The 27,693-nt window shown below is 56.2% G+C and overlaps 1 protein-coding gene across 3 annotated transcripts in view; it reads right to left on the reverse strand.

The window, feature by feature from the left end:
- The window catches only part of COL5A1 (collagen type V alpha 1 chain), a 208,645-nt gene that overhangs the window by 19,480 nt on the left and 161,472 nt on the right, over positions 1 to 27,693 (reverse strand). For all 3 annotated transcript variants that reach the window (XR_012424123.1, XM_045374232.2, XM_045374231.2), the window contains exons 38-63: positions 25,128 to 25,181; positions 24,147 to 24,254; positions 22,403 to 22,492; positions 22,252 to 22,305; positions 21,248 to 21,355; positions 18,230 to 18,337; positions 17,211 to 17,264; positions 16,163 to 16,216; positions 15,958 to 16,065; positions 15,058 to 15,111; positions 14,849 to 14,956; positions 13,464 to 13,517; positions 12,574 to 12,681; positions 11,849 to 11,902; positions 11,493 to 11,546; positions 10,421 to 10,474; positions 9,729 to 9,782; positions 8,799 to 8,906; positions 8,660 to 8,713; positions 8,508 to 8,561; positions 7,313 to 7,420; positions 5,379 to 5,432; positions 4,543 to 4,578; positions 4,101 to 4,154; positions 2,273 to 2,528; positions 1,223 to 1,335 (exon numbers count right to left, since the gene is read on the reverse strand). Coding sequence is in view for 2 of the 3 variants with exons in the window: in XM_045374232.2 (XP_045230167.2) it covers positions 1,223 to 1,335; positions 2,273 to 2,528; positions 4,101 to 4,154; positions 4,543 to 4,578; positions 5,379 to 5,432; positions 7,313 to 7,420; positions 8,508 to 8,561; positions 8,660 to 8,713; positions 8,799 to 8,906; positions 9,729 to 9,782; positions 10,421 to 10,474; positions 11,493 to 11,546; positions 11,849 to 11,902; positions 12,574 to 12,681; positions 13,464 to 13,517; positions 14,849 to 14,956; positions 15,058 to 15,111; positions 15,958 to 16,065; positions 16,163 to 16,216; positions 17,211 to 17,264; positions 18,230 to 18,337; positions 21,248 to 21,355; positions 22,252 to 22,305; positions 22,403 to 22,492; positions 24,147 to 24,254; positions 25,128 to 25,181 (2,115 nt within the window). In the remaining variant the exon portion in view is untranslated. The remainder of the gene's footprint in view (positions 1 to 1,222; positions 1,336 to 2,272; positions 2,529 to 4,100; positions 4,155 to 4,542; positions 4,579 to 5,378; positions 5,433 to 7,312; positions 7,421 to 8,507; positions 8,562 to 8,659; positions 8,714 to 8,798; positions 8,907 to 9,728; positions 9,783 to 10,420; positions 10,475 to 11,492; positions 11,547 to 11,848; positions 11,903 to 12,573; positions 12,682 to 13,463; positions 13,518 to 14,848; positions 14,957 to 15,057; positions 15,112 to 15,957; positions 16,066 to 16,162; positions 16,217 to 17,210; positions 17,265 to 18,229; positions 18,338 to 21,247; positions 21,356 to 22,251; positions 22,306 to 22,402; positions 22,493 to 24,146; positions 24,255 to 25,127; positions 25,182 to 27,693) is intronic.

The raw sequence follows: 27,693 nt of genomic DNA on the forward strand, positions 1-27,693 counted from the left end.
ACCATCCACACACCCACACACCAGCCACATGTACCCACACCTACACACACCCATACACCACCCCCACACCCCCCCCACACCCACACACCATCCACACACCCACACCAGCCACACACCATTCACACACACCCACATACCAGCCACACACCACACACCAGACACACACACCCGAGCAACACATGCCCGTCCACATGCATGCACATGCCATCCACACACGCACCTACAGACCATCCACACACACGCCCCCACTACACACACACACACACCATCCACACACCTATCTACATGCACCCACATTCTGTCCACACACCGATCCACACGCACCCACAGACCACACACACACACACACATCCCAACTACAAAACCATCCACACAGCATGTACACACACACACAGCATTCACACACCCATCCACATGCACCCACAAACCACACACACCTACACACCATCTATAATACTCCCCATCCACACAGCATCTACACTCACACACACCATCCACACACCCATCCACAGGCACCCACATTCCATCCACAGGCACACACAAACCACACACACCCACACACCATCTACATGCACCCACATACCATCCACACACTCATCCACGTGCGCCCACAAACCATCCACATGCACGCAAACTCCTGCTACAGAGCCGAGGCCTCCGAAAGGCCAAGGGGGTGGGTATCTAAGTGACATGCCACAAAATCTCCACACAGCCTAGCTCCCCACCCCAAATTCTTGACTAAACAGACTTCAAAACAAAGCACTCAGGAGGGACTGGGGCCAACCCACAGAAACAAGCTGGATAATAAGAATTGAAGCAAAGGGCAGCTTCTGGAAGATGTCTCGGGCTCACGTTATTATACCTGCTCCCAATTCCTTTAAAGGGTTTTAATGGGGGTCTCCGGTCAGCGGGACCACGGAGTCACCAGAGAAAAGCTTTTATCAACCGGTGAGTGGAGTCCCAGCCCTGGGATGGCAGGATGGCAGGTGGAAAACCCTCCAACCTTTCCTGACCGCAAGCTGCACAAACCTATTTTATGGCTAAACAATTTCTTAAAATGATTTAAGGTCTACTTCTGGAAGAACAGTTTCACTTACGAAACTGATTCATTTCTGGCTTTCAGTCTTAAAGCTGCATACACAAGAAATGCTTGAAGCCCTCAGCATGGCCCTGTCTGCGACGACTGTCCCTCCTGGGGCCATCAAGGGACACAGCTACTCACCCCTTCAGACTTCTTGTCAGGGAAGACGCATGTCGACCCCCCGGCTGTGAAGTTGCAGTAAACCTTGAAGGAATCCCTGGAGCATCCTTGGTTAGGATCGACCCAGTATTCACCTGGATTTCAGAGACGGGGAGGGAGGCAGGCAGATTCAGGAGGATTGCTCCCTGGATGGTTCCGGAAGCCGCAAGGACATTTCAGTCTGGCAGTTAAAATGCATGCCCCAGGAATGCCGCCAACACGGGCCTTTCTGGGATTTACTTTATTGCATTTTGCTTTTCCTGCTGGGCCCATAAAAAGATGTGGAGAAACTCATTCGCCAAGAACACAGCTGGGGCATCAAGCAGCTGGGTTCGTGTTCTGGGGGCCGGGAGGGTTGAGGTCCGGCCCCCTCTCTGGGTGGACAGACATGCAGAGAGGGCTCTGGAAGGAACTCTGGAAATTCATGCATGTAGCATCAGAGTCTACTGGAACTCTGAACATCCCTTGAATCTTGGAGGGGAACATTCAAACTTCCCGGGGGAAGACAAGCTAATGTGATTTTATCCTTCAGGTGGTGCCTGATGCAATGACAGTGAGAAGGAGGATGTGTTTTTACGGTATCGCGGAGTTTGAAGGCCGTCTGCCCGAGCGTGCCGCCTGATGCCCGTCCTAACACTGACCCTTATTTCCGCCGGCACTGTGCCAGCCTCTCATGCACTGCCTCATGCAACTCTGACCCCCTCCTGGGAGATCTTTTTATTCCCACTTGACAGGTCAGGAACACGAGGTTCAAGCAGGTCACCCCGCCAGAAAAAGGCTAAGACCAGATGAGGACCTGGAGGGTCGGACCTCAAAGCCTTGGCCTCTGCACCCAGCCTCACCCTGAGATGCCTCCATAAAGTTCAAGAGGGGAGGCTCCCGTGCACCCCTGCCCCACAGATGGGGAGGCTGTGGCTGCCCATCCTGTCCCTTCCGCTGTGCCTGGCTGAGCTGCCCTTGCCACACTCTGTGTGTCCTGCAGGTCCATGCCCACACTTTGGGGGGCCAGCCCTGCCCTCGCTGGGCCCTCACCATCTGGAAAGTCGGGGTGACAGAGCTGCAGGTCCTTGCAGGTGCGGGCGGGGTTCTGCTGCGTGCCCAGCGGCCGCTTCATCTGCTCAATCTCCAGCTTCAGGGAGTTGAGAGAGCCGAAGATCTCTTCCATGCCATCCGCATAGTCCACGTAGTTCTCGCCATTCCCGTCGTCCAGCAGCTGGCTGGCGTCGATGTTCCGCCGCGTCCTGGACGCCTGGATCGGCAGGGGCTGGATGACCTCTCCTGGGGGGCCCTGGGGGACAGAACAGGAGCAGTGGTGGGTGACGGAGGATGGGATGGGTCCCAGGATACGAGCAGAGCAGGGGCAGCTGGGGCCACATCTGCAAGGATTTCCTGGGGCCTGGCAACCTGGGCTACATGGACATCTGTCCGCCTTAGAACTGTTTTCTTCCTTTCCTCTGGCCTCTGGAACATTCCACACCCATCCCCACTGCCAGATGCTTGCCAGCACGGAGCACTTCTCTAAGCCACATCCCTAGCTCCTCTTCCCTTTCTCTCTAGAGCTGAAACGTAACAGTTTGCAGCCTTGGGCTTGCATCTACCATCCTGCCCTCAGCCACATGAAAGGCCAAGCCTTGAGGAAAGGGACCAGGTCTCCCCGCTCTTGCCTCTGCAGCCCTAGCTGGGGCTGAACACAGTGGGGCCACATGAATGCCTCCTGAGGCAAGGAGCCGTTCAGTTCCAGGAAGCCCCAGCTAAGATGATGGGAGTTGAGAGACTACACAACCAAAGGCGGTGTTCGATAGTGCTCTCGCCATGCCCTGGTTCAAACTGGCTTCATCTTGCGCCTCTAGGGCCTCGTTTAGTGCTCCCCCATCCCAACACACACGTATGCACACACACACACACTATAAATACACATGCGCGTGCACACACACACGAGTCTAGTGCTCCCCCATCCCAACACACATGTACGCATGCACACACACATTATAAACACACACACGCACACACACACATGAGTCTAGTGCTCCCTCATCCCAACACGCACGTATGCATACACACACACATTATAAACACACACACGCGCACACACACACATACATAAGTCTAGTGTTCCCCAACCCAACACACATGTACGCATGCACACACGTTATAAACACACACACGCGCACACACATACACACATACACGAGTCTAGTGCTCCCCAATCCCAACACACATGTATGCATACACACATATTATACACACACACACACATGCATATATATCCCAGACACGCATGCACATGTATACATACGCACACACACGCACACATACACACAGCCATGCATGCACATACACAATATACACACACTACACATATATACATGCACATACACTACACATGCACACACAAATACACAAGCACACATGCACACACATACATGTGTCCCACACATATACACATGCATACCCATACACACATCATGTACACACAAGCACATACAGACCATGTACACACACATTACACATGCAGGCACATATACAGGATGCAGGTACACATACAGACGTGCACACACATGTGCCCAGTCACATACACACATATACACGTTCACACATTCACACATGTATGCATACACACAGCACACACACGTGTGTCCTCTCTCTCCTGGCCAGCTGTTCTTCCCAGGGTTGGCCTGTAAGCTTCCTGTGGACAGACTGTGTGGTTCGCTTCCCCTGCTGTGCACCAGGGACAAGGCCCGGGCATGCCACACGGGCTTCATGAGTCTCCGGGGGCAGTCACACACACAGTTGCTTTCTCGATTCCCTTGGAACTAGCCAGAGCCCCTACCCCGCTTCCTGGGCTTCAAGGGCTACTTACCGGGGGGCCTGGGGGGCCTGGGTGGCCTGCCTCACCCTTCGGGCCAGTTGGACCCTGAGGAGAAAGAAAAGAATCAACCCTTGGTCGCAGAGGCATGAGGGGACTTTGAATCCACCTTCAGCTCTAGAACGGTCCCTGGAGACCTGTGTGGAGGAGGTGGCCCTCACAGCCACAGGAGAGAAGAGAATGGCAGAGACCCCCATACCCTCCTGGATCCCTGAGATGAGGACAGAGTGGGATGGAGCCCTTCCTAGGGCAGGGCGCGAGCAGCTCACATGCCTCAGTCTGCCATGCTGGGGTCAGTGTAGAAAGACGGGAGGATCGTGAGCAGCAGGGCCTGAGCTAGGATGGATGTGTGGGTGGTTTGTTCCTGTGCCAGGGGACCCGCCACCCTCCCCTACCTTCCAGGCATGTGGCCTGGCTGGGGCAGCGTGTCACTTACCGAGGAGCCCTTAGCACCTTTTGGACCAGGCGGACCCTGCAGAGAGAGGACGGCAGAGCGTCAGCAAGCCGGGTCTCAGCTCCAGCCCCACCGTGCTCCATGTCCTGCCCAGCCTGGTCTCATCCCTCGCCCCTCTCCCTCCCGCATCCCCCTCAGGAGTCTACGCCTGTATTTGCCCGGCTAGAGTGGGATGAGGGTTGGGGCCTGGCTGGTGCTCACCCCTCGTGGAGACACAAGGTGGTCCTACCTGCCCCCGGCCAGCCTACCACCCACCCTGGCTAGGAAACCACAGCTCAGACAGCCGGGGAAGGGGAGCGGAAAAGAGCGTGTCCTGGCTCAGAAGGGGCTGATGAAATGCACCCCCAGCCCTCTCTGAGAGCACACAGCAGGGGCCAGCCCTCAGCGCAGCGGGGGCCCCGGGGACCGTGTGCACCTGCGGCCCAGTGGCTGTGGGGATGTCCTGGGAGTGCAGAGTCTCCCAGCAACGTGAGAGCCAGGAGGCACTGCCAGAGGAGGGGAGCTAACTCCTCTTGTCGGGGCCAGGCTGGCCGGGCTCCTGCCAGATGCCTACAGACAAGTGTCCTTGTTCCCTGAAACGGCCACCGTTTCCCGTCCCTGTCTTCCCCACCTGAAGCCAGGGCCAGGCAACGCCACTTCCTTTCTTCTGTCTCCTGGGACCCCAATGTTGAGTTAATGGGCAAAGCTACCCTGGAGGCCCCAATTCTAGCTTCTCGTGTGACTTTTCCACGATTCTCCAGCCCCACACTGAGGCCCCAAGGCTTACCCCCACCCTCCCTGCCCTCCCAGGAAGGACCACACCCCTCCCAGATACACACCGGCAGACCAGGGGGCCCAGGAGGCCCAATCGGGCCGGAAGGACCAGTGATACCCTGAAAAGGAGCAGAAAATGCAGGTTATTACCTTCAGACAAGGAGGAGCCACGGAGCTGTGACCATGTCACCCAGCCACACCCCTCGGCTCCCCCTGTCCCTTCCCCACGGTGCCCCTTCGGCCCCTCAGCAGCCTCCTGTGGCTGCTCTCTGATCCCGGGCTGTGCATGTCAGGGGAGCCATCGACCTGAGCATCCACCCCAAGGCTGTCAGCCCTCGGCACTGCTCCCCCGGCTGGGCTGCCAGGAACTCTCTCTCATCCCCCAGGCCACCGAGGACTTCGGGCTGAGCACCTCTTTTCACGTTCAATCAGAAATACGGAAACCATTGCCCTGACATGGCAGCCCCGGCTTGGGCCCCTCTTGCTGTTTCCTGCTCATGGTGTTGGTCTCCCCACTAGAACTAAGCCCAGAGGGGTTGGGCAGGGAGTCCCATCCATGCTGACTGTCCTGTCCAGCCTGTAAATGTGCTTTCTGCATCCTTGGAGCATGGAACCTCCGCTCAGACCCCTTCTCCCCACTGGCTCCCTCGGGGGCTGAGCTGCTGGCACAGAACAACTTCGGCTAGCTTTGCCACAGACACCTGGGCAGCTGGAACCACTGCAGCCCCTCCCCCCATAGCCCCGGATTCCACTCAGAGCTCTCTCTGGGCGGAAGCTGGAGGCAAGGGTAGCGGAGGGCTGATGGCCATATTTCACTGGGGAGGGAGTGCTTCCCTCCCTTCACCTTGTCCCTGCAGGGACTTGGGCTGTGGCTCATTGTAAGAACCCCACAACTCCCCAAGCCTGCACACCAACCCGACACCTTCATCAGCAACACTGCCAAGATCACAGTTCAGGGTGAGGGCAGGGGAGCAAACGGTGGACACAGAGGTGCTTTCCTGTTGGCCGTGGGGACCCTGGATGCCTCTCTAATTTTCATGGTCACTGCGCCACCACACCCTGGGCGGCACTCCTCTGAGGACCCTGCTGTGACCTGGGGACACCGGCTGAGGAAAATGGTCAATGGCATGAAGGACAGTGGCCAGCGATGTAGGGTTTGCAATGAGCTCCACCCTTCAGCAATGTCCTGCAACCTTCCTGGAGCCTGTGGTGAGGATGCCACCTTACTCCCAGCCTGCAGGGGCTCTGCCTGCTCCTGCCCTGTCCCCGGCATCCTATGAGGCATGGGGTGGGCACAGCGTATTGTGCGTGTGTGTGTCCGTCACGCCTTGCTCGGGACGGAAAGATTCCCACATGGGAATAAGGACCCGTGGCCCTCATGGGGGAAGGACAGAGACACCGCAGGTCACCTCATCCCCTCTCCTGCCTCCACGGCACACGTCACCCTCCCCAGGCCACTTCCAAGTCACTCAGAGTGTAGGACAGAGTGAAGCTCCCTGCATGGGATTTCCTTGGATATGGTTTGCAGAGGCTGCAAACTCCAATGAGCTACAGTGGCTTCCAGGGAAGTTTGGGGGCAGCTGGGGGCAGGGTGGAAGCAAGAGCCACAGCAGCCACTCTGCCCGCAGCACTGGCAAACACGGCTGGTTGTCACCAGTGACCTCCTGGGCAAGCGGTGGGTGACAGGCTCTCCCACAGGGCTGGGAACCAGGCAAAATGACCTGACTTCGGAGTCCCTCCAGCTCTGGGGGCCACCATGGTCATGAGGAGGAAGCCCCGCCTGCCAGTCAGGGCATGGGACTGGGAGACGGTTCTGCCGCCAGCTCCCTGTGCACCTGGGCGAGCCCAGCCCCTCAATGTTCCCATCTGCCAAGCAGGATGACCGGACTCAATGGACGTGTGGACGTCCTTCCGGGCTCTGATGGGCCCCTGGGTGCCTGCCGCAGGGATCCAAAATGCCTCTCCACAGCCCACATGCAAGAAGTGCCATCTCACGCACCTGTTCTCCCTTAGGACCGGAGGAGCCCTGGGGGCCGGGGAGACCGCGGTCGCCCTTCTCACCCTGTTCACCCGGAGGACCGATGAGCCCAATCAGGCCTGGATGACCCTGTGGGAAAATGAAGACGGGAAGGGGCATTTGAGGGAGCCATGCCTCATGCTCGGCCACGGTGGGCCAGGTAGCATGCAGCACAGCCATGGCACAGGAATCTTCACGTCATGGTCAGCCTCCCCCGGAAGGGGAACAAGCTCAACAGAGGGGAACAAGCTCAACAAAGAAGCCAGGTGACGAAATGGCAGGTCCGAGGCAGCCCTTCGCTGGGCCAGAGTCATGTCTAAAAACAGACAGGGAGCCACAGACACAGAGACAGACCAAAGTGATAAAGGGGTTTTCCTGAGTGGTCATGTTTATCTCTGTCTTTCTCTTCATATACACTCGCCAATTTCCTCACGGCAAATCCGAACGCCTGCTCCTATACGGGACTAAAACAAAGTTTGTGGACTGACACGGAAAGAAAGATGCAGAGTATTACAGATACTATAATCATGGGTTGTTTTTTAAAAAAGAAGAATCCATGACATTCGCTGTCTACGTCTGTCTTCTAGGACCCCATGGCAAGCCCCGCAAGGAAGCCCCAGCTCTCATCTGCCTTGGGGCTGGGGGCGGTGGTGGTGGACGTCGGAGTGGAAATGAGAGGGTCCTCATTGTCTTCTGCTTCATATACAACCGTCTCCCTCCTGAGTACCTTTTATGTTTGTAAATAAATCAGTGCGAGTGGAAAACAACTCCCAGCAGTTAGGAAAAATAAAAGGGTTTTGCTCCCACTGCAGAACCGTCCCCACACCTCCTGAGGGAAGGATCTGAGGCCGCCCAGCCCAGGGAGAGCAGCAACCTGGGATCCCGCACATCCATCAGCCAGGGCCTCTGCGCCTCGCCGGAAGGTTTTCCATCAATACCGCAGGGGCCTCCGGGATCTCCCGAACTGCTCAGGACCCTCCAAAGGCAGGGGCCAAGCCTCAAACACAGCGTGTCTATTTTCCTTTGTTTTGTCACCTCTCAGGGTCCCCACCACCAGCTTGCAACAGGTGCTTGACAGATTCGGGCGACGGAGCAAGAGCTTGTTGAGTTTGAGACCCAGGGTTACAAATTTAAAGGTCCCGAGTCACAACTGCCAGGGCAGGGAGGTCCCTCTTACCTTTTCACCTTTGGGACCAGAATCTCCTTTGAGGCCGGGAAGTCCTGGGGGACCCTGAGGGAGGAGGCAGAGGGATCAGAGTCCTCATCCCAGGGGTTTCGGGCGGCAAACTCACCCCACCCCCTACCCTCACCATGGGGAATGTCACTCACCATAGGGCCGGGGGGACCATCCGGGCCTGGGGATCCTGGGAGACCTTGTTCACCCTGAAACACAGAGACGCTCCGCATTAATTGCTGGGTTGCCCGTCCCTCCACCTGGCAACCCCTCCGCCCCTCACAGCCTACTCACCACAGGGCCAGGGATCCCTCGAAGGCCATCGGGTCCGGGCTTCCCAGGGGCCCCCTGGGGACCGATGGGGCCAGTCTTCCCAGGAGGGCCTTCCAAGCCAGCTTCTCCCTGCAGGGCGGCGGAGGGCAGAATGAGGTCCGGAACTTGAGGCTCCAGGCACCCTGGCCCAGGACCACTGCTTGGAAATCCTGGGCACCTCTGGGAGAGCCCCAGAGTGACCCCATATCCAGGGTTGCCCTAATTCTCCACATTCTCTGTGGAAGCTGCCCTGGCCAAGTCTCCATCCCGACATTTCCCCGGCCAGCAGGGATCCCCAGTCTCCGCGGACTGTGCCGACCACAGCCCGGGCGTCACAGCACCATTGTCCGAGCAGGGATGGAACCGCACAACCTCCCGTCTCACTTAACAACAGGCGCCTCCAGGAGGGAGGCAGACAGCGCCAGGCCAGGCCCTCAACACCTTGCTGACAGAACAACCTCCCGTGTGCTCTGGGCCAGGCCCCAAGCCAACTGCATGGGTGACGGCATCCCATCTTCTCCACAGGCCCCGAAGCAGACACGGTCACCATCGGACACGGTCCACTTTAGAGGTAGGCAGCTGCAGTGTGGCCGACTCAAAGAGCAAACATGAGGTCGCAGGGCTCCCCGGGACAGAACTACTCAGCACTGGGCTCCCTGAATCCCGCACCCACCACCCGCCTCCTTCCTCAGGCGGGCAGGACAGATGGCCCCAGTCTCGTGGCTAGCACTTGGCTGCCTCCTTGAGAGAGAACCAGGTCTCCTCCCCAGGTAGGCCATGAGCCAGGTGCCCCTGGGGCAGCCACTCTTGGCCTCCGTGGCCTTCTCTGCCCACACGTTTGTTCACTCCCCGCCCACTGGGCTCCCTTGGGGGAGGTCCACGCGGTCACGGCCTGGCCCCAAAACACATTACCTTGGCCCCTTTCTCTCCCTGTCTGCCTTCGGGGCCTGCAGGGCCCGGGGGACCCTGAAACAAGTAAGAGAACAACAGGTGGTGAGTGTGTCCTGCAGTGGTGGGGGGACGAGCTCGGGTGCAGGCGCTCAGGGTGTGCCGGGCTGCAGGGCAGGGGTGCAGGGTCATGGAAGCTGCTTCCGGGCCACCCGCAGGGACACGGGTCCTCAGCATGAGTCCTACGGACTCCAGTCCCAGGTAAAAGCCTCTCAGGCCACATGGGGAGGCGCAGTGCATGCCTCGAGTTCCGTGTGGCCTCCGTCCTGGGTGCACCAGGCAGCTGTTTACTGTACCGCCAGCAAGCGGCCGGGTCATTCAATCTGCTAAGGATGCCTTCTCATTTCCTCTGGCTTTTCAGTAAAACCTGAGCTAGGGGAGAAGGACTTCTGCGGCTTTGCAGGTGTCTTTCTCCCACAATGAATACCACTGACGGTGTCAGCAGCCGGCCTGTCCTAAAACGAGCAGCCGCATCCGCCGGGCAGGCCTGTGATTTTGTGACATGGTGGAGGCTGAGTGGAGAACACGCCACACCCAAGCCCTTCCACATCAGTGTGGCTCGGAGCACCCAGGGCCCAAGCAAAATGTGACGGGAAGGGGCGGGGATGCTTCATGCAGGGAGCTGACGGCAAGGATGTGCTTGCAGAATGATTTACCCTTTTTCCTGGAGGCCCAGATGGACCTGGTTCGCCAGTAGGGCCGGGGGATCCCTGGTATTGGGAGAAAGAACAGTGTCAGGAACTGGGGTCTGTTAGACTCAGTTAAGGCAAAACCCACGGAGATTTCAGTCTACTCTCTCCTCGGCCGTCCTGCAGCTGCCTCTCTCCTCTTTTGGGGTGACCGCAGAGGCTGTTAAGAGAGCGTGGCACCCGGGCTGTGACAGCGTAAGGAACCCTGACTCCCATCCCATGGGTTTTCTGCATTTTGGAAGAGAACTTTCCCACTCACGGTCCTGACTCTTAATACACAATGACTGGTTCAGTCCTCGCCACAACCCGGGCAGGGACAAGGCACTGGCATCCACTTTCACAGAAGGGGGGACAAGAATCGTCCCAGGACACAGGCCGGGACGTGGTGGAATGGGGGCATCTGTTGGGGAAATCCAGCCCGGGGCTTGATCCCTAACGCCTTCTCTGAGTGGACACTTCTCTCAACTCGGTGACATGGCCTTTGCCCTCAGGTCCGCAGTCCCCTGCGCTTGGCCAGGCTGGGTGCGAGGTGGCGCAAGGGCACCTGCAAGGCCTCAGGGGCCACCTCCAGGCCCAGTCCTGCCCAGGGCCCGTGGGGGTCGATCCATCCCAGAGAGACAATCTGGGCTTGAAGCAATGTTTAAAACACGCAACGCCAAGCATCAGATGCAATGTCCAGTGTGACCTCGGTCAAAGTAAGGCAGGAAGGGCCCGGTGAGGAGAGGCACTGGCCCTGCTAGGCAGAGCTGTGGGTAAGATCTGACGTTCCTGTGCAAGCCCGTGGCGGGTCGTGGAAGCCCTGGGGCTGCCTGCAAACCTGCTGCTGAGATGGCACATACATCTCAGAGGGAGTTCATGAGCCCCGTCACTGTCCAGAATCAATATCGTAAGGGAATCAATATCATAAGGGAATCAATATTGTAAAGGAGTCAATATCAACTAGGTTGGAGTTTTTCCCAGACATGAGCCAAGCAAGTTGCAAAGTCCCAAGAATACACTGACACCTCCACCAGGAAGCCAGCGCAGATTGTGGACTCACCGTCTGCCCGGGTTCACCATCATCTCCTTTGTCACCAGGGGGACCATCTTGACCCTGTGGGAACAAACACGAGCTCCTTGCTGACCCCCAAATGGCACCCTGAGTTCATGCACCAGCTCCCAGTGCATCTCCAGTCCCTTCCCAAAACCCAAATCCATCCTGGTGCAGCACAGAGCATGCTCAGTGGGGTCAAAGGCGTCTTCTTGCTCTGATCACCAAACATGAGTGCATTTTGGGACACTGCCTGCCCCAGTGAGAGTTCATCACGAAGAACAACCGGAAAGAGGGGACATGGGGCTGGCAGAGGCAGGCCAGCGTTGTGGGGATCCAGTGGCTTTACCCTCTTGTGCACCTACCGCGGGGCCAGGCTCTCCAGGGGGACCGGGATCTCCAGGAAAACCCACTGGGCCCTGAAAAGAAGAAAGAAAGAGGCAGCCAAGGCCATCAGCAACCTGACTGAGACCACACGTGGCCAATCATGTTGCTGCCTCAAGACAGCCACCTGCTACCGTCCAGCTCCTAGGACATTCCAGCAATTCCAACACCTCAGTGCACTTTATGGCGCAGAAACCCTCCCATGTGCAGCATGCCCCAGAGCCAGCAAGCCTGGCCAGTGGGCATGGCACAGGTCAGCTGTCTCTTGCTTTCCAGAGCCAAGCAAGGGGCAGGCGTTCCGCCCACAGGTCCATTCCTGGGAGCTCCAGGCTGCAAGTAGAACCTGGACCTTCAGACTTCCGGAATGTGCCTCTCCAAAGCCCCTCTGATGCAAAATCAGGGCCGGCCAAGGGCAGGGGCATCTTCCCAAAGCCCAGCTGTCACTCGTACATCTCAGCTGGCTGCCTGGTCCACAGAGAAGAACCACTCAGGGCTTCCTCCTCCAGTCCACGCCCTCTGTCTCATCTCTGCTATTTTGGTTCAGTAGCTGGTATGAAAACCTCTAGTGTCTAGAAAAATTAGCCAAGACATGGAACGGTCTTGAAGCTGCTCTTGGAGCAGAGTGCACAGCCAATGAGTCAGAAGGATCCCAGTGCAGAGCCCCGCTCCTGCTGCAGGGTCCCTGAGGCGTGACCGGCATACTCACAGGGCTGCCTTTAGGACCATCGTCTCCGGGAGGGCCTTTGGGTCCAGGGGGTCCAGCAGCACCCGAAGGGCCCGACTCGCCCTTCTCTCCCCTTTCTCCTTTGGGTCCCTGGAGGAGAGACACCAGGGTCAAGTTCTCAGAGCCAACCACGTCGCCGCCCAGAGCAAGGCAGGTGCCGGTTTACGGTGGGCCTCCCCGGTTCTCACCCCATTCAGACCAGCCTTTCCAAGTATCTGCTGAACCCTGCAGGGGGCCGGCTGCCAGGTCGCTCCCCAGCCCTGGGCAGAGTCAGCTCCTGTGTGCACCCTGAGAGGGACCTTCACTTTTTGGGAGCCCTCGAAGGCTGAGATTCAGCTCTAGGTGGGAGGGACTGACTCCTGGACCAGACGTCAGTCAGTGAAGACCACAAGGGGTGTCCACGTACTCCATGGATCTCAGGGGGAGGGAGCAGCTAGAACCAGGAGACCTGAGTCCACCCAGCTGGTCCTGGGCCTGAAAGCCGCCTTTGGACTGGCTTCACAGTGAACACTCATCCGGCCTGAGAAGGCCTGGATATTCCTAGTCTGTCCCTCATGGTCCGGGGGAACAAGGTGACAACAGCCACCCTCACACTTATGGCAGCCCACGAAGGGGCCAGGAGCAAACACTACAGAGGACAGAGTCCCTGCAGGCCACGGGGCACAGGTAGTTATTGCTAAGTCTGCGTGCGCACGCTCATTCCCACATCACACACCTTGTTCACGGTAATTCCATGAAACGGGCACAAGAGGGGTTACAACTCCCATTTCACGGATGGAAAAGCTAAGGCAGAGCCAGAGCCTCTGACCCAGCACCCCGTCCACACACCTGCTCGGTCGTATCTCACCCTCCCGCAGTGCCCGCTCACTCACCGGGGGGCCGCCTTCTCCTGGAAGGCCAGGCTCGCCTGCTTCGCCGGGCTCGCCCTAGGGAGATAGTGGTTATGGCAGCGGTGAGTGCTATGGTTTCAAGCATTTGCCACATCCTGCCTGCTGCCTGCCTGCCCCTGGGCACCCAGGACCCAGCGGCTCCTGGGGCAGTGGTTGCCGTCCCCAGATACTTCCGGAATTGGAGGTGCATGAGGAATATGGCAGACACGTGATGGATACAGGGCAGAGTGTCCAGGTTGCAAGCAACACTGGCCGTGAAGGCTTTCCCGGAGCACTGCTCCAAGGGTTGTGGAGGGCAACTATGAGAAGCTGGTAAGTGACTAGGACGGCACTCCAGGTGGGGGATGGCCAGGGCCGAGGCAGGACAGGCACGCCGTCCTCAGGGACACAGGCCACAGGGGCGCAGGGAAGGGGGCACCCACAGTGGCAGCAGGTGAACGGAAACACATGCCCTACGGCGGAGACACCACGGCAAACACCACCTCTCTGCGTGGAAGCCGCACACCATCACCCTGTGGTCTCGGCAGGGTATACTTCTCTTTAATTTCTATATCATAAAAAATGAGCAGTGGTGGAAGGCGTCTTCCAATTTAATGGCCTGATTGATGTCAGAAAGAAAGCTCTGGAAACCGTGCGCAGGAGGCTGCAGTGCATGGATGCACACTGTGTCTTCCCGCTTGTCCAGGGGAACTGGGAGAGGTGCTTTTGCAGTCAGGCGAATGCAGGAACAAGGATGTGGAGTCACAGCCCAGCGCCATCCCGCCCAGCATGCAGGCACACACACATGCACCTGTGTGCACACACGAACTCACACACACAGGCACGCGCACACACACGGGTCCATCACGCTGCACACACGAGCTCACACACACAGGCACGCACACACACACGGGTCCATCACGCTGCACACATGAGCTCACACACACAGGCACGCACACACACACGGGTCCATCACGCTCATGGAGTCTGGGCTCCAAAACCAATCAGATCAAATGGAGAGGACCCATTTGAGAAAATAATTCGGCTGAAATGGAAGCTGCAAGCTTGGAAACACCAGTTCTTTAAGGAATAGTCTCCACCAGAGCTGAGCCTTGGAGAAGGAGGCAGGGGCTTTGCCGGTGGGGCGTTGTCTGGAAATTCTGCAAAAGGCTGTCACGAATGGACAGTCAGAGTTCTCAGCTCCATTTCACAAGTATTTGCCTACCTTTCAAAATGCCTTTCACAGGAATAACCCAGCCATGCCCATAGAGATGAGTACATCTCATCTCACACACATGCATGTACCCCCACAAGCACGCACGTACATATACACACACACACACCTCAAACAACCACAAATCTGCCACCAGAGCAGGCACAAGCCTCACCTTCTCTCCCACTGCACCAGGGTTTCCTATTCCACCTGGGGGACCCTGTGGGCCATCAGCACCTGGAGCTCCGGAGGGTCCTCGGGGGCCAGGGGGACCTGGGGGGCCCTAGGAAAGGGGAGAGACCACTGAGCCCAGAGGAAACGCAAATGTTTCCCCAAAACTGAGCCGCTAGGATGGCAAGGCGTTGGAGTCTCAGGCACACTTACCATCTGGCCCACGTCTCCTGTCTCACCCTTCTCACCTGGAGGTCCTGGCAAACCCTGAGAACAGAAAACTTCCCAGTTAAGCGCTGTTCTGTCATGTGCATGTCAGACACACACACGACTTTCATGACCTCCACCCACACAGCACCGCTGAGCGTCGGAAGCCCCGGGAAGGTGCTTCTCTGTGCATAGCTACCCATGAGGACGTCCTGGGGTTCCCAGTCTCAGAATCAGCCCGAGGAAACAAGCAGAGGAGATCGCAAAGATTTACGACAAAGGTGATTGTGGCAGGATCCCATAAAACAATAAAGCCTAAGGAGCCAGCAGCAGGGGACGCCTGGGTAAATTATGTCACCACCAGATGCTGACTTACTGTGCAGTGACTAAAAATCATGTTTTCCAAATAAATAGAAAGTCATGTGTAATGGCATTCAACACGCTCATAACATAAAATGGGAATGGAGGATGGAAAATGGGGAAAGCTGGGTACAAACTTTCTCTCTTACAACATGATTCATTTTTCAAAAACCAAATACAATTACATATGTGCCTCTGTGTATGAGAATACACACATTTAAAAGGCATGGCAATGAAACGTGCCCAAATGTTTATTGCTGTCATCTCTAGGGGGTGCATTTAGAAGTCACTCTTGCTGTGTTTCTTACGAATCGTCAGTTTCCACAATGAGCACAGAAATAAATGAGATTGTTGAAGAGCGGTAAATGCGGGCACGCCTGGAATTCTGGGAAGCCACAGCACTTCCAGTTGGAACGAGGAGGCCCGGGAGGCCCCCTGCAGCCTGGCTTTAGTTTTCCATTCTCAAAAAGACAAGAGGGGAGAGCACAGGGAAGACACAGGGGACGTCAGAAGCGGAGACCGGCGTGGTGAGAACCCCGCAGTTACCTGAAGCCCCACTGGCCCAGGGGGTCCAGGAAAGCCTCTGGGACCTTCATCACCTTTCTGCCCGAAAAGGCCCTGCTGGCCCCGAGGCCCTGGCTCGCCGTCAGCTCCCTGCAGGGAAACAACCGGCCACAGGTGAGGATGCTGGCACCCCAGCAGCTCCAGGGGGCATGGGGCTTTCCGAAGGTCATTGACCGTGGATACTCACAGAGGGACCCGGCTGTCCGATGGGGCCTTGAGGACCTGTAGGCCCGGGAGGACCCTGTGGGGAACAAGACAGAGATACGGGAGGCTTCCGGGATTGTGGATAAGGCTGAGGGAGGGGTGGACCACACCCTGAGCCCAGGGACCGATGCATCAACATCATCAGTTCAGTCTCCACATGTGTCGTTCCTTGCACCACGGTGCAAGCCTGCTGCAGCCTCTGGGAGGTAGATGCGGATCTTGGTTCCACCCCGAGCCCATTTCTGGATGGCAAAGAGCTGCCCCCAATGTCTCTCGAGAGCACCGTGTGTCATCTCAACTCCCACCATGCACCCACAACACGGGCACGTGAGGCCCCCTTCAACAGGGAGGGTCCCAGCACCATGTCCCCTGCTGTGCCATCCTCAAGAGACCTCCGGCATGGGACCACGGGAAGGAGGCAAGCAAGGAGGGCACCGTGCCCTTGGCCCCGGTAGCCCACCCACGGCTGGAAGGACACAGCCCCTGCGGCAGGCCTCCCGGGAGCGCGGATCCTGCTTGACTAGGAATCAATATATTGGGGGAAAGGCCTGGCCGCACAGGGGAGAAGGAGACGTTTCAGCCGTCGGGAGGGAGCTGGTAGCAGAGCGATGGGGCTTTTGTAAGAACACACTAGGATTTCTGAACAGATGAAAAAACAAAAAGGGGAAAAATGAACAGGCACTTGGTCAATGGTGCTGCCTGTGCCGCAGCATTCTGGTCCCCTCACCTCAGAGGGCAATGGGTGTGTCTGCAGAACCCAAACCCTCAAGGACAGAAACGCTTGGTTTGTTTAATTTCACAAAACTGGAGGATGCATCCTGTTCATTCTAACACAGAGACTCACTGCCAGATATGCATGCGTGTGCACACACATGCTGTTGGAACACACACACACACACGGGAGATTTTCACAGCATGTCCTGCCAGTCATCAGCAATGTTGGAAGAGAACGTGCATGGCACACGGCCTACAGCCTGTGACGAGGCCCCTGGGGACCTGGGGGCCGCCGCGCCTCCCGCGCCAACTCTTACCTGCTCTCCTTTGTCCCCTTTGCTTCCTTTCTGCCCTGGCTCCCCGATCTCTCCCTAGAGGAAGGTGTGTGGGATTCTGTTAGACAGCTTGACAACCGTTTGGACCTTTTCTGTTCCCCATAATGAATTTTTCTTGGCGATGAAGAGCAGTGTCCTCTCCAGGTGGCCCTATAACTTTCCTACACATAAATGTTTCCATATATTAGCTTGATTTCCTTTTTAATACACGGGCTAAAAGGGATGAGGTCTTGATCTGATGCTAGACGGGCTTTTAGTGGACCTGAAAATGTGGGAAAAGTCATATTGAAAGTATTTACTCTGTTTTTCAAATTGGGCTGCTGCCATGACAACGTAATAACAGACAACTCAATTACTATGTTGCCAAAGAAGTTACTAAAATCCTCTCTGTTGTTTCTGTTGGGGTAAGGCTGTCTCCAGCCCGGAGATGTAAGGCATCATCCATGCCGAGGTGACAAAGTCGGAAATGTCCCCAGAGAGGGGTCATAAATAGAAAGTTACAGCAGAGCAAAATTTCACTGTCTGCATTAAACGAAGGATAAAATACAAGCTCCTGCAGTCATCATTTGAGAATTATAAAGCACATTGTTAATGAACGGGAGCCTGGATCATTCAAGTGGAGACATTTAAAAATAGACAGTGAGCAAAACCTCATTAAACCGGGCTCCGCAGCTTCAGAATTGGAAATGATTCGGGGGGGACCGGGAAGCATTTTTCTCTGCTCTGGCTACTCACAGCAAATGTCGTGGGCAACCTCAAAATGACACAGGAGGAGGTGGTTTCTAAGTCCCTCAAGCATGCCGGGGACTGCGTGTATTACCGTTTATCTGTGGGCTGCTGGGACATTATCCCCTAACGCCAGGGCTGCAGGGTGGGTGCAGTATCACTCCACCAGCTGAGCCGCTCTACCCACCGGCATCCTATCCTTTAAATTTGCCACCCTCCCTCGCACCCGCCTGCCCAGCCAGGCCCAGCCATGGGTCACTCTGGATTCGCCTTACCTTATCTCCGTCTTCTCCAGGGGGACCCACAGGGCCAGCTGGACCCGGGAGTCCCACAGGACCCTGGAGACCGTCTCGGCCAGCTGGGCCTTGTGGGCCTTTCTCACCCTAGAGAATACAGAAGATCTCAGGTCAAATGTGGTTCCAACCTGGGAACATCCCCTCACCAGCTCATTACCCAAGAGAGGGACCCGTCGGCAGGGAGTGGGAGTTGGTGAGCGTCGACTGTCCCCACAGTCCTAATGGATTTCAGCCAGGGCCACTGAGGGCCGACTCTGAGCCCGCCCCCAGACCGTGAACTTCTGGTGCATCGCTTCAATTAATCCACACTCATCCTATGAAAGGCTGCTCTTTTACAGATGGGGAAACTGAGGCACAGTGAGTGAGTAGTAGAGACAGGATCCAAACCCAGCCAGCCTGAATTCAGGCTCAAACAAAATGAGCCTGTATGTGGATCGTCTAAGCTAGCGACTGGTAGCCAAGCCCAGTGATGGGTATAGCCTGAGCTCCAGCCTTCACCAACCTTCTGATTCTTTATACTCTCTGCACTCTCCCTGCACACACGCAAAAGGATGTGCATGCACACACATGAAGCCATATAAGCATACACCAACATGTACATACATGCACACACGCAAATATGGCTGTGTATATACATATATACATGTATGCACACACAAACGTGTGCACAAAACAAGCATACTCACATGCACATGCACACACATGAATATGCACTGACGTACACACAAGGACATGCATGCACACACAAGGACGTACACACAAACAAGCACACCAACAGGTATGTGCATGCATATATGAGTATGCACACACACGTACACACACAGGACATGCTTGCATGCATACGCACACCCTATTTTTCCTGTCCTTGTAACTTCATTTTCCTCCTAACTGCCTGCTTGGTAATCTCAAATGATCCTTCTTAAGTTCTTGCTTTGCTCAGTTTTACCAGCCATCACATCACTCGGTGAGCAGCCTATATTTTCTCACTCCAGACAGGAATCCCTGTCTTCCGACAGATATACAGAAGGAGAGTGTGCAAGTTGGGAAGGGAAACATGGAAGAGAGAATGTACATGCAATGTTCTGGTCTAAATGTAGCCGGGATTTAGTCATCCATCACTATTTCGTCTTACCATTTCCTCCCTCCACAATGCACGTCCTGCTCCTCAAACTTAGCTCCTATTCATAGAAATTTCTACCCTACTTAAGCCAGAGAATGCAAAGACCACGTGTGGGGCTTTTGTGGGAGCTTCCTGTCCTACATTCCGGGTCAGGTTGGGAGTTCTCGGAGACGTCCGACCTTTGCTTGGCCTTTCCTTCCCTCTGGAGCTATTCTAGGAGGATAACGAGCTTCTCCCTGGATAGAGCAACTCTTATAAGGTTTCTGCTTAAATATCTACTCTCTTGAAACCGTGAACCGAGCCATTTCCAACTGACTTTGTGTGCACTCTCTGCACTGACTGCCCAGTTGGCTTCAGTTTTCTGGCACAGAATCCAGCTGGATCCATGTCCTGGGTGCCTCACTGGAAATGATTAGAAATCACCAAAATTGCCAATAACATATTAAACAGATTCTCAATGGCCCAGATGTTTCCAATGTGGTTTCCAGGGAAGTTCCTGCCCAGGGAATGTAGGCTATTCCTGCCACCCATGAGCCACTGAGAGTGAAACGTACAAGAAAATCACAGCTTTCTGGCTGGGCGCAGTGGCTCACGCCTGTCATCCCAGCACCTTGGGAGGCTGAGGTGGGTAGATCACCTCAGGTCAGGAGTTCGAGACCCGCCTGGCCAATATGGCGAAACCCCGTCTCTACTAAAAATACAAAAATTAGCCGGGTGTGGTAGCGCACGTCTGTAATCCCAGCTACTGGGGAGGCTGAGGCAGGAGAATCGCTTAAACCCAGGGGGCAGAGGTTGCAGCGAGCCAAGATCACGCCACTGCACTCCAGCCTGGGCAACAGAGCGAGACTCCGTCTCAAAAAAAAAAAAGAGAAAGAAAACAGCTTTCTAACAATCAGCACTCAGACCTAACTCAATTTGAGATGGTCTGCGCTGATACCTGCTGATTGCCCCAGAGAACTCAAGCTCACTCTGACCGTCTATACTGGGAAGGAAAAGCGGAGATTAATTAAATTGGTCTCCATAGCTGATTGAATGCAGAGGTAGGGGACACTGCAAAATTGTGTGGCAGAAGTCAAACACGGGTCAGGGTGGACCACTTCTGGATGGTAAGTGGTATTTTGTGGGTTATTCACGAAAGCAGGCTGGCAGGAGGCATCTAGGCGAGGGCGCTCACTCATCTCCTTCATGGAGACCAAGATCTGGGCGGCCTCAAGACATGCTCCTCTCCACTCCTGAGGCTCCACAAAGCCTGCAAAATTTGGGGCTCACCGGTAGGTGGACTTTTCCTGGACACAGAGGATGGTGCTTCGTCTTCCCGTTATCCACCCATCCCCTGCCCCTTCTTTGCTGGACATCTGCTCTCTCCACCTGCCCCCCAACCAAGAAACGGGGCTCCCCAGTTCCAAATATCCTTTCCCATGAAGAGCCCAGCCATGGGTCTAGGCCAGTAGCGGGGAGCAGTTCACACAGTGGGCAGCTGTGGCCCGATCACACAGGTGGCACTGAGGGTGGACGGAGACCAAGTCCACAGGTCACTGACTGTCTTCGGCCCCTTCCTCTGTCCACACGGGTGGGGAACACCAGCACGCAGGCGTGGACAGGCTGAGCCCTGCCCAGCATCATCCCCGCAGGGCCCCTTTGGCTCAGCTAATGGCAGGAAGAATGTGGTTGGCGCCGGGGCTCCTCCTGTGCTCCTCGGGCAGTTCACCAGGTCACTGTGGGACACTCCCTCTGGCCTAGAGGGCCACAGACCCCACCCTATCCCCAATCCCAAGGAAATACCCCTGGGGTCATCACAGGAGGAGGGACAAGGCTGGACACGGAACGACCCCAGCACCTCTGAGGGAAGGGCTCCCCCGATCCAAGGCAGTACTTACAGGAGCCCCTTTCTCTCCTGCTGGCCCTGGGGGTCCCTGGGGCCCAGGTCTCCCTGGAATTCCAATGGGCCCAGCGGCTCCGGCTGGACCTCTCTCCCCTGGAGATCCCTGGAGCAAGAAAACAGTCTGTTTCAAAGGCTCTCAAACTGCGTGGACGTGACTTTGTAAAGTACCAGCTGATCCCTCCACTTACCTGCTCACTCTAGAGCCCACAGTGGCTCCCTATGGCCCTTTGCAAGCACAAATTACCCGGTCTAGCTTCGGGGCTCTGCGTCCTCCTGTAACTCCAAGCTCCCAGGTGCTCCTCCCCTTGGTGTCTGACAGTGTGCCCTGTGGTGTGCTTGCCTTCAACAGGCTCCCTCTTCTAGGAGCCTGGCACTCCCTCCCCTCTAGGGCCCACAGGGTACCCCCTCTCCTCCAGGGCCCACGTGCCTGCGGGGTGCCCCCTCTCCTCCAGGGCCCCCATGCCCATGGGGCACCCACTCCCCTCCAGGGCCCACATGCCCACGGGGCACCCATGCCCCTCTCTGCTGTGCTCCTTCATGGTGTGCATTTTCCAGGGAATGCCCTGCCTGGGGGCTGGCATATGGATGGGTGGGTACCTGGCCTAATCGAGAGGGCTATCCTGCCCAGTGTGCCCCCGCCGTGGGCAGCCTGGCTTTAGCGTGCATCTTCAGAGTCCCGGGAGACCCGCGTCTGTTTCTTCCCCTGCTGGCCCAGCCCAGACCCATGCTAGATGTATAGGCTTTCTCCTTGCTCCTCCTGCCCTACAGGCTGCCCAGCGCTCTCCTTTCCTCGGTGTGCCCCGGGACCCTTCATCATCCTGGCTGCAGGCTTGGGATGCACCGTCCATATCTCCCCAAAGGCCATCTTCCCCCCTCCACGTCCTCCCCAGGATCCTCAGGGGTCTGGGGCAGCTGCATGCTCTGGGCTCTCAGGGACTGCCCCTTCTGACCTGGAGAGTAGGATTCAAGAAAGAGGATGGGACAAAGGCTTTGACTCACCGCAGGGCCTGGCGGGCCAGGGGGTCCTTCATTGCCTTTCAGTCCAAGAGCTCCCTGCAAAGCCATGAAAAGGTTGGTCAAGGGCACGCAGGGAGAGGCCTCCAGGGCTGCATCCTGTCCCATTTCATTCCCCGCCTGGCCTCTCACTCACCACTGGACCAGGAAGCCCTCGGTCCCCAGGGAAACCACGTAATCCTGGAGGGCCATCTTTCCCAGGGAGGCCTGCGGGGCCTGGGTCACCCTGAAAACAGAGTCAGAAATGAGTTTTCTTGGAGCCAGCGACGCAGACCTCTCAGCCGCCCCAGAGCGAGGCCAAGCATTGGGGCCTTCTCATCAGACACCCCGGGACTTGGGTTGGATTGGGCTTCTCCTGGCCACTTTCCAGAGTCGTGACTGGACTCAGCAGTCCACACGTGGGAGCACAGCCTGAGCCTCTGCCTGGAAGCCATGCCCATCTGGCAGGCTCTGCGTGCAAATCTGACCCTGCCCCTGCTCCATGGGGTTCCTGGGTCCTTCCTCCCAAGGCCCTTAAGGGCTACGATGGGCCCCGTGGCAGCTGAGGGCACATCCACCTTTTCCATAGATTTGGGGCTCCTTGTAAGACCATGCTCAAAGAAATCCGTGGTCAAAACAGCGTTAAAAGCATTGTCCTAAATGGATTTATCGCTTAAGGGACTTCTTCACGCCTGAAACCACATTTTCTGAAAAAAAAGTCACCACTTAGCCTCGACTCTCCCTGAGGTGCAGTAAAGCTTTGATAGCTTCCAAACTATTCTCTGGGGTCCAATGTGGAGCACAGTGCGGTTTTCAAACGAGCAGGTCAAATGCCCGTGGCCGCCTTTCCAAGCCTGGAGAGCTCTCTTTGTGTCTAGAATACACACACGTGTGCGTGTACACATGTGTTTTGATTCCTATATCTACATGCACACACGGGTGTGTGGTTTTTTTCCGGTATTTCTTCATTTGCTTCACTTTGTTATTTTTCAGGTTTACTCTTCTGTGGTCCTACGGGCTGGAGAGCTTGCCTTTGCAGCATCCCTTATTGAAGAGCTGAAAGGGAGGGGCTATTTTTGTGCTAACACAGCAAGTTATGGCCACTCACTCTGGGGCGCCCAGGGGAGGAGATATGAAAAGAGGGTAGTTGGAGCTGGCACCAAGAGGTGGGACAAAAACACGTTTGCTTTTCACTTATATAATTTCTCAGGCTCTTGGGGTGAGGGCTGTTTTTTAAAAATAAACAAACAAACAAACAAACAAGAAAAAACAAAAAACCAGAGCTTCATTGGTGTTAACCAGGCTGGAGTGCAGTGGTACGATCTCGGCTCACTGCAACCTCCGCTTCCCGGGTTCAAGCGATTCTCCTGCCTCAGCCTCCCAAGTAGGCGGGATTACAGGTGCACGCCACCACACCCAGCTAATTTCTGTATTTTTAGTAGAGATGTTGGCCAGGCTGGTCTCAACTTCCTGACCTCAGGTGATCTACCTGCCTCAGCCTGCAAAAGTGCTGGGATTACAGGCGTGAGCCACCGCACCTGGCTGGGGTGAGGGGTTTTTAAAAGGACCACTTTCTGCTAAATGTGATATGGACGCACGAAGTCCCAGAGCTTTTTAACCTTTTCTGGGAGCAGGGCTGGCAGCTGGGGAGAGAGCAGACGGTGGAGGATGGTGATGACCCCTGCACTCCCCCTTCAAGCCCATCCCTGAGCAGGTCAGCACGACTCCTGGAGTGAATCAAGCAAAAGTGAGTAAATCGTGCGGTCTGGGGAGTGAACTGGCATGAGGAGCGTCTGTTTCAGGAATTACCCATTCATCAGGAAAGAGCAAGAAAAACACCAAGTCCCAAAATGATTCCTTAGGAAACGCCTGAGCTGACACAGAAGGTTCCAGAAACTCACCTTCGTCCCTTCTTTTCCAGCAAGGCCCGGAAGCCCCTGTTCACCGGGGGGTCCAGGGGGCCCAGGGTGGCCACGCTCACCCATTGGGCCCGTTTCTCCCGTGGGACCCTGTGGGGAAAATCAGTGTCAGCCACAAATGTTTCGAGTGACTTGCAAGGGAGCGAGCATTTCTTCCTAAACCTAAGAACAGCCCTGGTCACGGAGGCAAAGGCCTGCTGCAGGCCCACCAAACCTCCAAGTGCCTTTGCAAGCCTTCTCTTCCTGGCAACAATCCAGAGGGTGGGTGCTGGTGCGCTGCTCACTGCCTGGCCCCTGCTGGGCCCCGCGTGGCCCTCTTCCCCAACCTGGCGCCTTCAGGAGGCACAGCCAAGCCTGCCTTCCTGGGACATGCCCTGAGAGAGGCTGATTCAGCCACAGGACAGGCTGAGGATGGCAGAAAAGCCACACCAGGGGCAGAGCCCACATGCCCTTCAGTTCTGTGGCTGCAGTGGGTCCACATCTTACCACTACATGAGGTGTGCGCTTTCTAGGACACAAGGTGACCCCTCCCCGTTTCACAGCTCTAAGCCATCCATCCTGGCTCTAAGCCGCTCCTGCCACTGATCTGCCACCGATCTGCGGTTAGAACGGCAGGCCCGTGGCACCCACAGGGCCCAGTGGCAGGAAGAGTTAGCTGCCTTGGACACCCACAGCAGCGATGAGCCCAGTTCCTGAGCTGGCCCAGGTCTGGCCCCAGCCACGCTGTGAGCCTCGGGCAGCCTTCCTTGGCCCGTGTGCTGGGTTCGCGTCGAGGGCAAACACATCTTTGCTCGTGTGTGGGGGCGAGCCTCACACTGACTAGCATTCAGGACCTAAGACAACCTCTCAGCAGCACCTGCACCTCCAGAATCGTGGAGGGAGCAGACGCCTGGGCTGGGACCCTCTTCCCTGTGGGCAAGTGACACCGGGTGACCCATGGAATTCGGGAAGGCTGGAGCTTACCTGAGGGCCGACCACGCCTGGGGGGCCTGGAGGGCCAGTCTTGCCTTGGAAACCCTGTCAAAAGAGAGTCACTGCACTGAGGGTGCTGCAGTGGCCTGCGCCACCCCGCCCTGCGCTGTTCTCAGCAGGATGCTTGCCCCCACCTCCCTTCCCCCATAGTAGACCCTCCAGACTTTGTGTGAGAGGCCCATGTCTTTTGTTTCATTTTTTTTTTCCCAGATGGAGAGTCTCGCTCTGTCACCCCGGCTGGAGTGCAGTGGCTCGATCTCCGCTCACTGCAACCTCTGCCTCCCAGGTTCAAGTGATTCTCCTGCCTCACCCTCCTGGGTAGCTGGGATTACAGGCACGCACGACCACACCCGGCTAATTTTTGTATTTTTACTACAGACAGGGTTTCACCATGTTGGTCAGGCTGGCCTCGAACTCCCAACCTCGTGATCCGCCTGCCTCAGCCTCCCAAAGTGCTGGGATTACAGGCGTGAGCCACTGTGCATTTGCACTAATTTCACGAGGGTAACGAAGCCACACAAGCTCATCTCACTGGCTGCTCTTCTGCCTCTGCATCTTTAGGCCGATGCAATTCACCTTTATCATGTCACCAAGCGTTCCTTTTCTGAGTCGGCTCAGTGCCCTTTCTGGACCAGGGGCTACCTCTGGCTGTTTCTCAGCAGTGGCTCTGTGGCGACTGCCCTGCTTTGGCATGAACGCCTCTGATGCACGACAGGTGACTCTGCCCGTGTGCTCCTCAGCATGTATTTAAAACAGGCTAGAGCGAGAGCCAGCTGCTTTCATAACGCGGCAGCTTGGATGCGTTATTTTTAGCTTGATTCAGCGGGAATATCTCACGCCCGCTCTGCATGCTCATGCGTAGGTAACGATCCTGGCTTGGCTGTGGGTGTCGCCACGCTTGCTGTACTCTCCCTCAAAGGAGAAAGATGACCTTAAGGCAACACAAGCTTCATTTCCGGGCACCTCTGCAGAGCACGACAGGTGCCAGCGAGAAGCCACCTGCAGGTGCCACATGACACTGGTGGAGACATGCACATCTTCCACCCGGAGGCCTCGAGGCAAACTCTAGACTCTGGAGGAGAAGGTGGCTGGCCCCGAGGCCAAGCTAGGGCTGGAGGGTGAACAGCCCCAGGCCTGGGCTCACTGCCTCATTGTCCAGCAGCCAGTGGCACAGTCTCACACCAAGCCACCGGGCCATAAGAACCCACAGCAGATTCAGCTTCCTTTTTTTTTTTTGAGACGGAGTTTCACTCTTGTTGCCCAGGCTGGAGCGCAACAGCACGATCTCGGCTCACTGCAGCCTCTGCCTCCCAGGTTCAAGCGATTCTCCTGCCTCAGCCTCCTGAGTAGCTGGGATTACAGGTGCCTGCCACCAGGCCTGGCTAATTTTTGTATTTTTAGTAGAGACGGGGTTTCACCATGTTGGCTAGGCTGGTCTCAAACTCCCGACCTCAGGTGATCGGCCCACCTCGGCCTCCCAAAGTGCTGGGATTATAGGAGTGAGCCACTGTGGCCAGCCCAGATTCAGTTTCGTTGCAAACTCTAGGAGGGCTCTCTCCTTTAAGCCCAGCTCAGTTGTATACAGCTGGCTAGAACGATCGCTTCTAACGTACGTTACACTTACGGGGTCAGAAGGAAGGGGTGGTGGACAGGTGTCAAGGGCATGCCCTGCTCAGTGGACCCGGGGAGAAGAGCCCAAGGGCCCAAGGGGAGACAGGAGCCTTGGTTAAGTTTTGCTAACGTCAATGTTAACACAAAACAAAAAAAGGCCTCCCCCAGGGGCCCTCAGCCACTCCTAGCTGTTGAGGACGGAATATGAGCTCAGCCCTTTGCTGAGAAATAAGTTTCTGGCTCACATTTAGGAGAAATAATGACCATTTCTGTTCCATTTTTTTAAAAAAAGAAGGAAATCAACACTCCAGAGAAGCTCTTTCTGGTGGGCTTGTCTGGACTAGCCCATGGAGGAGATGCTGTGCCCCAAGTGGGTCTCCGAGACATGGAGCGCCCACTGGCATCGCTCCAGCGCCCTGTGTCTAGGGAGGCGGCCGCGGTGGCAGAAGGCAGCTGGAAGTACATGTGCAACTTTCTGAGCAGAGACGAGCAGCTTAATTCTTTTACCAGCCTCCGTCCAGTATAAGTCAGAGGGAGAAAAGCACATAATAGGTAAAACCTTCTATCTTGTCTCCTTGAAAAGGCATTAGAGAAAAATATGCAAAGCTCAGAAGAAATGTTTTAATTTTTCTCTATAAACAAAAGAGCAAAGCAATCTCCATTTATCAGGCAGCACGCGCCATGCAGAACAGCAGTGAAGGCATAATTAAAAGAGGTTTCATCACAACGAACCAAAGACAGACAAAGGGGATTTTGTCAAAGCAGGCACGGAGAATATATTCAACAGGGCACTCACAGACCCATTCCACGAGGGGACCTGCTTTTGCTGGTCCTGTAGAGACCCCTAGAAACCTGGCTGCAGAGACCCTTGCAGTGACCCTGGCATGCCCCCCGGTCTCCTTGGTGGGAAATGCTGCATTTGTGTAATTCATCCTTTAAGCTGGAC

The sequence above is a fragment of the Macaca fascicularis genome, chromosome 15, assembly GCF_037993035.2.
Source record: "Macaca fascicularis isolate 582-1 chromosome 15, T2T-MFA8v1.1".
Lineage (NCBI taxonomy): Eukaryota > Metazoa > Chordata > Mammalia > Primates > Cercopithecidae > Macaca > Macaca fascicularis.